The sequence below is a fragment of the Scyliorhinus torazame genome, chromosome 4 (assembly GCF_047496885.1).
Source record: "Scyliorhinus torazame isolate Kashiwa2021f chromosome 4, sScyTor2.1, whole genome shotgun sequence".
Taxonomy (NCBI): Eukaryota; Metazoa; Chordata; class Chondrichthyes; order Carcharhiniformes; family Scyliorhinidae; genus Scyliorhinus; species Scyliorhinus torazame.
In genome coordinates, this window is record NC_092710.1 from 248,890,820 (window position 1) to 248,903,444 (window position 12,625).

General features: G+C 40.2%; 1 protein-coding gene across 4 annotated transcripts in view; it reads right to left on the minus strand.

Annotated features, from left to right (window-relative positions):
- Positions 1–9,759, minus strand: part of ccnc (cyclin C) — a 65,211-nt gene extending 55,452 nt beyond the window's left edge. Inside the window, exons 1-4 of one of the 4 annotated variants that reach the window (XM_072499605.1) lie at positions 9,518–9,759; positions 4,355–4,461; positions 3,449–3,533; positions 848–917 (exon numbers count right to left, since the gene is read on the minus strand). In XM_072499605.1, the coding sequence (XP_072355706.1) occupies positions 848–917; positions 3,449–3,533; positions 4,355–4,430 (231 nt within the window). In that variant the 5' untranslated portion in view covers positions 4,431–4,461; positions 9,518–9,759. Of the gene's footprint in view, positions 1–847; positions 918–3,448; positions 3,534–4,354; positions 4,462–9,475 lie in introns of those variants that run through there. The other 3 variants (XM_072499604.1, XM_072499607.1, XM_072499606.1) reach the window with 3 other exon arrangements.
- Between the last annotated feature and the right edge of the window lie 2,866 nt (positions 9,760–12,625).

The following is a 12,625-nucleotide window of genomic DNA, read 5'->3' on the forward strand; positions in this document are numbered from 1 at the left end:
ACGGGGAGACTGTGTAAACTCCACACGGACAGTGACCCAGAGCCGGGATCGAACCCGGGACCTCGGAACAATGCTTTGTTAAGTGTATCCCAAACAATTAATCAACATAGTTCTTCATTCAACACTGAAAATCCTAAATGCAAACAGGGACAACCACAAATTAGAACCAATGGCTTTACTGTGAAAGATACTTTTATCCTTGAAAACCTCAGCAGGTCTGGCAGCATCTGTAGGGAGAGAAAAGAGCTACTGTTTCGAGTCCAGGTGACCCTTTATCAAAGCTTTGACAAGGGGTCATCTGGACTCGAAACCTTAGCTCTTTTCTCTCCCTACAGATGCTGCCAGACCTGCTGAGGTTTTCCTGCATTTTCTCTTTGGTTTCAGATTCCAGCATCCGCAGTAATTTGCTTTTATCCTTTAATCCTTCTAGTCTTGCCTGGAGTATTGTGATTCTTAGCATTAAATTTGTCTAATTTTTCCTCAAGAATTCAGTAATAATTTTGCAGACACCATTTAGCACATGTTTGGATATTTTTAGGTCACTTGTCCTATCAAGGAATAGATTTGTTACCCTAAAACACAACCAGAAATTATTAACTTAATTTCAAGCTTCAAAATTCATTGGAAATCTCTTCATGTCACCTCAAAAGTTTGCAGACTCCACAAATCAGTGCCTTATAATTAATTACTCCTGGATTATTAATTATTCTCCATGAATTTTCAAAAAACTGTAAATTTCTAATCTGATTGAACAATATTGCTCGTCAATAAAATTCTCATGAGAACTAGTAATTCAAGTGATGAGATACTAATGTGTGAATATGTAGAATTTATTATTTGAAAATACCTCTACTTTCGATGCTAAAAATACACAAGTTGGCGCCATCAGTACTGGGTCTATACTCTTTAGTGAATATCTGAAGGTAAAAAGGTCACAGAAACAGTTAATTCACTGTAATGCAGTACAATATTTGCTCCAAGTTATCTTGGACAATTCAACTTTCCATTGATAAACCCAGCTAGAATACAGTGTCCAATTCTAAGGCCACAGCTTTTATGAAGGACACAAAGGAGAGAGTACAGCAGAGATAAAGTAGAATGGTTGCAGAGAGGAGAGATTACAGTTACATGGATAATATTGGAGCAGAGAAAGCGAAGAGGAGATTTGATAGAGGTATTTAAAACCATGAAGGGTTTAAACAGAAATAAAAAGTAACTGTGAAGGGTCAAGTAGAGAGCACAGATTAAAGGCAACTGGTTAAAGGCAAGGATTAATGTTTTTTTAAATGCAATGTGTGGTTAGGATTTAGATTGCATTGCCTGCTAAGATGGTGGATGCAGATTCAATAATAGATTTCTGAGCAAGATTCGATAAATACTTAAAGGAGAAAAAGTTGCAAGAATGTAAGGCAAGAGTAGAGTAGTGAAATGAACTGTATTGCTCTTTGAAAGAGTTGGCACATACACAATGAGCTGGCTAGTCTTCCTTGCTGAACTAGTCTCGGATTCCACAAAATCAAGAAAATCATATAAAAACAGTAATTGTTAGAAATACTCAGAAGCTCAGGGAGCGTCTGCGGAGTATGAAACAGAGTTAACATTTCAGGTGTTTTGTCAGAACTGGAGAGGTAGAGATGTAACAGGTTTTAAGCAAGAAAAATAGGGAATGGGGAAGGAGGTCAAAGAAGAAAAGGGAAGGTCTGGGACAAAGTGGAAGTCAGGAGAGATTAAACGACAAAATGGATGATGCAACAAGGCAAAGAGAGATGGTAATTGGACAAGAAATGAATGATGGGCCTGGAAAAGGTGTGAAAGGAATTAGACAAAACATTGCCACGTCTATTGAAAAATAAATGAAAGTACAGACAAGAATCTGAAATTGCTGAACTCAATATTGAATCCAGAGGCTATAAAAACAGTAATATGTAATCCTGAGTTGAGGAAAAAGGAAGACAAATTGAAGGAACTTGTGAAGAAGGTGGCATTGTCAAAACAGATGCAATGAACATAGAGAAACGAGGAAAATGAAAGAGTCCTTACAGCAAACAGAATGACATGCGGTATTATCAAAGTAGTTGTGGGAGTCAGAGGGCAGGATGTCCCATGAGGTAGTGGGATGAAGAGTGCAGGACTGGCTTCCTTTTTGCTGCATCATGAAGACATTGTGACTCAAAGTGTGATGGAACTTGATGGACAAGGTGCAGCCACTTTGAATGATAGGCAGCGAGCTCCTCCTAGTCATTACTGTCAATGCTGCCGTGCTTCAGAGTGTCTGGGAGGCATTTTCTTTGTCCTCCCCTGGAATGTTGGCCATTTGACATATATGAGGAAACAGCACCGGGCAGGAAAAATATTTTTTGGCCAACCAGATACAAATGTCGAAGTTGATTTTGTTTAGCATTCCCATGCAAAAACAATGACTGGACTCAAAAGTAATTAATGGCTTTGAAGTATACTGGACTTTATTAATAGGGGCATAGAGTAGAAGTGGAAGGAGGTTAACTTGAACTTATACAAGACACATGTTAGACCTCAGCTGAAGTATTGTGTACAGTTCTGGGCCCCACATTTTAGGAAGGATGTGAATGGTTCCAGGGATGAGAAACTTCAGTTATGAGGATAGGCTGGACAGGGACAGAGTAGATAGGGAGAAAATGTACCCCATCATAAAAGGATCAAGAACAAGAGGACACAGATTTAAGGTGATTTGCAAAAGAAGCAAATGTGATGTGAAAAAAACGTTTTCAGACAATGAGTGGTTCAGGTCTGGAATTCACTGCCTGGAGGTGTGGCACATGCAGTTTCATTCGAGGCATTCGATGATTACTTGAACAGAAACAATGTGCGGGAACATGGGGAAAAGGCAGGGGAATGGCAATAAGTCATAATGCTTGTTTGGAGTGCCGATGCAGACACAATGGGCCTCCCTCTGCACCGTAACAATTCTGTGAAGTGTTTGGGAATGCTCTGAAGTTCTAAAGGATGCTATATAAACGCACCTACTTTGTTTGTCCATGTGACACATTTGCCTCATAATTAAGACATGGTCCTATTATATCACAAATTTGTATTTAATGGAAAAAGTGACGCTTTCACAAAATAAAACTTGTATAGGCCCCAATTTCAAATTAGTGTTTTTATCACTGCACACAAGTTTGAACTGAAATAAATAATGCTTAAGACAATAATACACAATGCCACCATGTGAAACCAATACATCTTACATAGAAACCAAGTAGCTACTAAATATGCCAGACAAGCACCATTTAACACAATTTGCAGTGCTCTTACTGATCTGCACCTTTGTTGCAGCAGGTAAAGGATGCATATTATGGAGTGGAATGAGCACCAAGATATATACAAGTCTTAGTACCAAATATGAATGGTCGCTCTTGTTCCAGTTTATAGTGATGAAAGAGCTTAAAATAAAATTTAAGAAGTACCTTACCTAGCATAGAATCTCTTGAAGTAGACTGTTGCAGTTGCAATAACTTGCTGCCTCAGTTTGAGGTGTTCTCCAAGAGCTTGGATTACTATTTGTGAAACAAGAAATGTTTATTTACAATGTTTGCTCACCATGTAATGATATACATAAATGCATTAAATTGAGATGGCTCAACCTTGTGCCCTAACCAAACTCTTGACTTAAATTTGTCCCAGTAGGCATAAAATGTAAAACTTAAAGATTGTTTTTGAAGTCGATAACTGAAGTACTGCATTTTCTTTTCTGTAATTCCAACATTTATTTCACATTTCCAGAATCAACAGTATTTTGATTTTGCAGTGCTGTAGTACTATTCTCTTGGCTATATCTACAGTTTCCCATATGGTGTAATTTAATGTTGTCTGAATTTAACACAGATTTAAGCTTTTGGGCAAGAGATGCAGAGGGAACATGAGGAAGAATTTTTTTTTTTCCCCTCGCAGTGAGTGCTAATGACCTGGAAGTCTCTACTCATGAAGGTAATGGCAGCAGAACTATCAATAATTTGAAAAGGAAATTGAATGGGTTCTTAAAAAAATAAACCTATTTACCCCCCTCCCCACCTTCATCAGTGTAGCAGCATATTTCACGCTCTATATCAGGTTAATAAAGTGACGTGTTTTAATGTTCTCTCCATGGATAGGAAATAACTGGTGTGAATGATTATAGTGGCTTTAATTTGAAGATTTGCATTTTCCTGAAAATATCAGGCCTGCTGAATGTTAACTAAACAGCCGACAAACTGGGAAAATCTTTCACTGTATCCCCAAAATAAAGCAATGTTCCTTGGAAAGAAAATAATGGATTTTGCTTTTCTCACAACCTCCCTCTCTAGCAACAACTGACAGAAACACCGATGTACAGCATTACCATTAGCAAAAAATATTTGCAACTTCCAATATTCTTCTTCTGTCAGGAACTTCAAGTCTTTCTGCCTCTCCTTCATTACATCTTGCTTATCAAGGATCCACTGCAAGCTGAGACAGAACAAACACAAGCTTGGTACAGTATTTAAAACAGTAATAGATGGCAGTGTGATGCAAAGCAGACAAATTCCAAGTTTCCGTATGCTACAAGTTAACTTTATGAGGAACTAAAGTTATGATCACATAGACCCTGGAATAGATGACTGCCTGATAATGAATAACATGCACCGGAGGATTTTACAACACATACAGGTGGAGATTTTACCCCCATTTTTGCATTTCTTTTCAGGCAGTAGGGTCAAAATGAAACTGATAAGCAATCTCCCAAGAACTGCTGGGAGTAATTAGAGACATGGCTACAATATAGCAAAGGCTGGGACCTGAATATTCAAGATTAATAATAATAATAACCTTTTATTGTCACAAGTTACTGTGAAAAGCCCCTAGTCGCCACATTCCAGCGCCTGTTTCGGAATTCAGAATTCTCAGCTAGTACGGGAATTGAACCCGCGCTGCTGGCCTTGTTCTGCATCACAAACCGGCTGTCTAGCCCACTGAGCTAAACATAACACTTCAGAAGGAGAGAAAGCTAGGAAAAGGTGGTGGGATAGCTCTGTTAATTATGGACGACGTTTGTACAATTGAGGGAGAGAGAGAGATGACCTTAGTTCTAAACTTTAAAATGTAGAATCACTTTGGGTTGAGATGAGATAAAGCAAAGGCAAGAAGTCACTTTGGAGTGTAGTCTATAGGGTACACCATCCATGGCTAACTAAGAAAGTGGCTAACTAAGAAAGTTAAAGGTATCAAAAAGTATCAAATTGAAAGAAAAAGCATACAATTCTGCAAAGATTAATGGCAAATCAGACCAATGGATAGAATATATTTTAAAGTAAAGAATGACTAAAAAAATAATGCAGAAATAAAATTAAAAGGGAAAGCTAGCTAGAAATATAAAAACGGATTGTAGCAGTTTCTACAGGTATTTAAAAAGCCGTTAATCCCCTAAAGAACAAGTCTGAGGAATTAATAATGCAAAATAATGGTGGATGAACTGAACAGATATCTTAATTTTCCAAAATTTCCTAAATTCAGGAAAGGCCCCATCAGATTGAAAAATAGCTCCTCTATTTAAGAAAGGAGAGAGACAGAAAGCAAGAAACTACAGGGCTGTTAGCTTAATATCTGTCATAGGAGAATACTAGAAGCTATTATTAAGGAGGTTACAGTGGGGTAATGCAATCAGGCAGAGTCAACAAGGATTTTTAAAATAAAAGTGAAATTGTGTTTGACTAATTTATTGAGTTCCTTGAGGAAACAACTTGGATAAAGAAGAACCTAACATATGGTTTCCATAAAGTATTTGATAAGGTGCAACTTCAAAAGGTTACCACAAAAAATAACAGCAGGTGCTGTAGGGGTTGGGAGGGGAAACATATTAATACAATAGAGGATCAGTTAGCTGACAGAAAATTATGGTTGTTAAATTTACTGATGTTGTGAAGAGCATGCAAAGAGTCTGCAAAGGGCTACGGACAGGTTAAGTGAGTGGAGGGGGTGGGGGGGGGGGGTGGGGGGGTGAATGGCAAATGGACTATCATGTGGGAAAATGTGAACTTGTCTACTTTGGCAGGAAGAGCAAAAAAGCAGCATACTATTTAAATGGAGCAAGATTGCAGAACGCAGAGGAATCTGGGTGTCCTGGTACATGAATCAGGAAAACTTAGTATGCTGAGACACCAAGTGATTAGGAAGGCAAATGGATCGTTGTCATTTATTGCAATGTGAATGAAATACAAAAGTAGAGATTTTTTGCTACAGCTTTACAAGGTGTTGGTGAGACCATATCGAGAGTCTGGTGTACAGTTTTAGTCGCCTTATTTAAGAAAGGACACAATTGCAGTAGAAGCAGTTCAGAGATGATCCACTCGAATGGGACGAAGGGGTTATAGAACAAAGAACAAAAAAAAGTACAGCACTGGAGCAGGCCCTTCAGCCCTCCAAGCCTGTGCCGATCATGATGTCCAACTCAAAAAAAACCTTCTACCCTTACTCGATCTCTATCCTTCTATTCCCGCCCTATTCATGTATCCATCCAGATGCCTCTTAAATGTTGCTAATGGGCCTGCTTTCACCACATCCTCTGGCAGCGCAATCCAGGCACCCATCGGTCTCTGCATGAAAAACTTACCCCGCATATCTTCCATAAACATTCGCCCTCTCACCTTGAATCTGTGCCTCTTGTAATTCATACTTCCACTCTTGGAAAAAGCCTCTAACTATCCACCCTGTCTATGCTTCTCATAATTTTGTAGACCTCTATCTGGTCTCCCGTCAGCCTCAGTCTTTCCAGTGGCAACAATCCTAGTTTATTCAATCTCTCCTCATAGCCAACACCCTTGAGACCAGGCAACATCCTGGTGAACCTTCTTTGCACTCACGGTGGCATGGTGGCACAGTGGGTAGCACTGCTGCTTCATGGACCTGGGTTCGATCCCAGCCCCAGGTCACTGTCTATGTGGAGTTTACACATTCTCCCGGTGTCTGCATGGGTCTCACCCCCAAAACCCAAAAATGTGCAGATTAGGTGAATTGGCCACGCTAAATTCCTAAGGGTTCTGCCATTTACAGTATAATTCATACCTAGATTTGATCTTCCAAATGCATTACCTCACATTTGTCCGGATTAAACTCCATCTGCCATTTCTGTGCCTAAGTCTCTAATCTATCTATATCCTGTTGTATCCTCCAACAATCCTCAGCACTTCTTAGGGGGAAAAGGTCAGACGGCTTGGGCCTGTATCCATTGGTGCTTAGAAGAATGAGAGTTAATCTTATTGAAACACGCAAGATCCAGAGGGGACTTGACAGGATGGCTGTTTCCCCTTGTGGGAGATAATACTTTTAAACAGCGTCTCCTAGTGTAAGAGGGTTACCATTCAAGATCGAGATATGACAAATTATTTTCTCTGAGGGTCATGAGCCTGTAGAATTTTCCTCCTCAGAGAGCATTGGGCAGGGGCACTGAATATTTTTAAGGCAGATATAGATAGATGCTTGACTAACAAGGAAATCAAAGGGTATAGTGAGTAGACAGGAAAGTGCAGTCGAGGCCGCAAACAGATCTCAAGGCCGTGATCTTATCAAATGACGCAGCAGTCTTGAGGGGCCAAATGACCTACTCCAGCTCCTAATTCGTATGTTTCTATGTTTTATGTCACTGCATTAAGATGAATCATGTACTCTGAATACAACCAAACTGCTCAAGCTTTTCTTTCATAGTTATAAAGAAAAATCAATTCAATTATCAGTCAATAGAAGTTTTGTGAATTTTAATCAGCTTTACGCAGTCCATCGTTTCTCACAAGATATGCTTTACTTTCATCTGCCACTTCACCCAGCAGACTGGCCGACAACGGACTTCAAGCAGCCAACAGTCTCAAACTCACCATAATATTGGGATGGAAGTCAAGCCAGCTATAACACAAGCATTTATTCATTTAAATAATTATCTTACTTTCGATATAGATACGACCCAACTGACTACAGCTGTGGAGTTCACATGGGCCATAAAATGTATCTCACCCCAGAAAAGAACACATTTATGCATGCATAACAGAATAATAGTGCAGAAGAGGCCCTTTAGCCATCGAGCCTGCACCAATTCATGAAAAACACCTGACCTGCCTACCTAATCCCATTTGCCAGCACATGGCCCATATCCTTCAATGTCATGACGTGCCAAGAGCTCATCCAGATACATTTTAAAAGGATGAGGCAACCGGCCTCTACCACCCTCCCAGGCAGTGCATTCCAGGCAATCACCACACCCTGGGTAAAACTATTTTTCTTCAAATCCCCTCTAAACCTTCTGCCCCTCACTTTGAACTTCTGTTCCCTGGTTACTGACCCTTCCATTAAGGGGAACAGCTTGTCCCTATCCACCCTGTCCATGCCCCTCAATCTTGTACACCTCGATCAGGTCACCACTCAATCGTCTCTGCTACAATGGAAACAACCCAAGCCAATCCAATCTTTCTTCATAACTTAAAAGTTACATACTGGTGATTCACCTCTGCACCCCCTCCAGTGCAATCACATCCTTCCTATAATGTGGCGACCAGAATTGCACACAGTATTCCAGTTGTGGCTTCATCAAAGTTCTATACAACTCCAACATGACCTCCCTGCTTTTGTAATCTGTGCCTCGATTGATAAAGTAATAAGTCTTCAACACCAAGTTAAAGTCCAACAGGTTGGTTTCAAATCACTAGCTTTCGGAGCACAGGTCCTTCCTCAGGTGATTCACCGGAGGTAGGAAATGCACTCCAAAAGCTAGTGATTAAAAATAAACCTGTTGGACTTTAACCTAGTGTTGTAAGGCTTCTTACTGTGCCCACCCCAGTCCAATGCCAGCATCTCCACATCATCGATTGATAAAGGTAAATGTCCTAAATAGGTACCTTAAAACCCATATTCACAGCCTTAAAAAGGTCAAAAATGTGAACATAGTAGCATTCCAAAAGTCAAAAATACAGAAGGAATGTTCACAACTGCATAAAAGTACCATTTGCCAAGTGATCTTTTGGTCAAATTGTATCATTAAGACTTCACATTACAATTCCACCCTCATCAGCTGGTTACGATAACATGTCATTTACATTTTTAAAATATACCAGCTTTCCTGAAGGCGTTCATGAAGACATCCACCGCAAATTGGTCTTTCTTTTATCTAGACTACACCTCTCCTCCACCCCAACACACCTTGCTCAAGTTATTTCATCCCCACCCCCCCCCCCCCCCAAAAAAAAACACACAACCCGGTAGATTGTATTAATATTAAAACCGTTTTAAAGATCCTGGAACAGGAAGAAAGGCCACAATTGAATGCAGCTTCCACCAGGACAACAATAAAAAAAACACGGATCAGGACGAACTGCACGGCGCGTACAGCCTGCAGCTTAAAATAGAAGGTTAACAACTTTGAACATGATTCACTAGAATCAGTCCCTTGCACATTTTCTGCTTTTTGTTTAGGCCTCACACACTGAGATCAATCACTCACTAGTGCGAGCTCTGCCAGAAGTTCCCCGCCATCTCCTCTCACCCAGAGCCGGCCGGCCACCCGGCCGCTCCTCTCCTCTCTCTCTCTCTCTCTGCTCTTCCTTCCTCCTTCGGGTTTTGTTGGGGTTTTTTTTCGAATGTGTTCAATGTAAATCTTAAATTTCCAATCCTGCTCCCTCTGTAACACCTAAATGTTTCCGTCAAGCAACCCGAGGTCACGATTAAAGTGCCCGGCTAAACGCCTTCCGGAGCGAGTCACACCAGCCGCACAGAAGGAGGCTGCAGGAACTCTGAACTCTCAGCTCCTCACCATTTCAAGTACATTGGAGTGGGTCATGTGATTAAAAACACACAATAGCTTCATTTGTGCGGGAGTGCATTAAAATCAAGAATGATGGTTGATTGGGCGAGGACAATAGAAATTACGATTATTTTCAAATAAACTGCATAAATATATCTGTTTGTGCTTTCACCCCTCCCCCCTTGAATAATTTGCATCAGTAGAATTTATTTTCCAGTTTGTTCTGAAAATATTTGCAATAATCAAAGAGACTCGGAATTCTTGTTACTGCATGAAATATATATGTTTCAAGATGCATACAATCGTCTTGGTGCACGAGTGGAATTTCTTTCTGCACAGCTAGTGACAAGTGTTTGGGGATTGCAGTTGGTAACTCCCTTCAGTTGCCTACATTTTCAGGCTGTATGACAGCCGGTTAGGGATGGTGTGACGGGCTCCGCGAGCTGCGTCAAACGCGAGCTGATCGTTGAGAGCCAGCATGGATTTGTAAAGGATAAGTCAAGGATAAATGGGCAGCACGGTAGCACAAGTGGATAGCACTGTGGCTTCACAGCACCAGGATCCCAGGTTCGATTTCCTGCTGGGTCATTGTGCGGAGTCTGCACATTCTCCCTGTGTCCACGTGGGTTTCCTCCGGGTGCTCCGGTTTCCTCCCGCAAGTCCAGAAAGACGTGCTTGTTAGGTGAATTGGACATTCTGAATTTTCCCTCAGTGTGCTCGAACAGGTGCCAGATTGTGGCGACTCGGGGATTTTCACAGTAACTTCATTGCAGTGTTAATGTAAGCCTACTTGTGACACTAATAAAGATTATTATTAACCACTGCGCCACCATGCCGCCCAAGATCCTATCTACCATGTTCCTCATAATTTTATACATCTCAATCAGGTCCCCCCTCAGCCTTTTCTGTTCTAAGGAAAACCTATCCAGCCTCTCTTCAGTAGCTAAAAAGCTCCAGCCCAGGCAACATCCTGGTGAATCTCTTCTGCACCCTCTCTAGTGCAATTAATAATAATAATAATCTTTATTATTGTCACAATTGTGTGCTTCCTGTATTGTAGAAACTAAAACTGCACACAGTACTCTAGTTGCAGCCAACTAGTTTTATACAGTGTCATGGGAGTGTACCTTTAAGAAATGGGTGTTTATCAAATAGCTGCAGTGATGTCATTGTATGGGTGGAGCTGGATTGTGTCTCTGGCTTTTAGTTTCATTTTGAGCTGGAAGCTGTTTGTGGCTTTGTGTTTTACTTTCATTTTAGGCAGTTGAAAGCTGAATTCAAACAAGGAAGGTTCATTTTGTCTCTCTTTGTATGTTAAAAGGTGTCCAGATCACTTGATAATTTAAAAGTGATAACTGTCTTGTGTAAAGAATTTATACTTACTGCTTTGTTAAAAAGGGTGTTTGGCTTGTGGATGTTGTTAGGAAAGTTATTAAGGGTTACATATAGAGTACTGTATCTGTGGGGATAGTTGTTTTGGTAGATGATAAAATGTTTCCTGTGTGTTTATAAAATATTAACTGAATTCATAGAATAAACATTGTTTTGTTTAAAAATACTTAAGGTCTCTGTTGCATAACAATGGAAAGTAGGCCCTTGTGCTCCTCATAACCAAAATCTATTAAAAGTTGTAGGTCAGGTGAACTCCATGATATACTTTGGAGTTTTCTAAACCCTGGCCCATAACAACAGTTCCATCATAACTTCCCCGCTCTTAATGAATTTGTTGAAGAAATAACTAACGTGGTAAATGGATATGGACTTCCAGAAAGCATTCAATCAGGCTCCATATAAGAAACTAATGAGAAAAATTAGAGTTAATAGAATTGGAGGCAACTGACTGACATGGTTCGAAGCTTGTTAGGTGGCAGAAATGTACATATGTTATCTAATAGGTAGGATGTCACTTGTGATATTCCCAAGGATCTATACTGGGGCCACAGCTTTTCGCTATAATTATAAATCACAAACTATAGGAATACAGTGCTGTATATCTAAGTTTGATAGTGACACTAAATTAGTTGAGATAGTAAATAGTGTACATGGGACGAAAGGATTGCAAAGGGACATGGATAGATTAAGAGAAAAAGCAAAACTGGCAGATGGAGTTCAATGTAAGAAAATGTAAAGATATCCACCTTGTACCTGAGATAGATAGATCTGGGTATTTGCTAACTGAAGAGAAGACAGGAATTATGGAAGCGCAAAGAGACGATGGGGTCCAAGTGCTGAAATCACTAAAAGCTGGTGGAAAAATCCAAAATTAATTTAAAAGGCTAATGGAATGTTGGCCTTTGTTTCAACAGAGCTGGATTAAAAAAGGGTGGAATTTTTATTACAGATTTAGAGAGCTCTAGTTAAATCCTACCTTGAATGTCACAGTAAGTTCTTCCACACCTAAGGAAGAATTTATTGCTTTGAATGGTGTGCAGTGCTGATTCACCAGAATTATACCTTAGCGAAAAGGCTTAATTAATGAGGCCATAAACTAGACTTGTATTCCCTTGAGTATAAATGACTGAAGAATGATCTAATTGAGAAGTGTAAGCTTTATGGTGGAACCCATAATTTTAAAGCTTGTATTTTTGAGGCAGACTTTAATTAAAAAGGGAAATAGCAGAGGGAAAGTGAAAAAATAAACTGACCCTCCCCATTTTTGAGTAAACTGAGATTTGAACACAAAATCTCTGGGGAGACTGAACTTGGTTGAAATCACATAGAAGGACCCAGAATGACCTCAGAACTCAGCTGGTTTCGCACAGGGCCAAATCGCTGGTTTTGAAAGCAGACCAAGGCAGGCCAGCAGCATGGTTCAATCCCCGTACCAGCATCCCCGAACAGGTGCCGGAA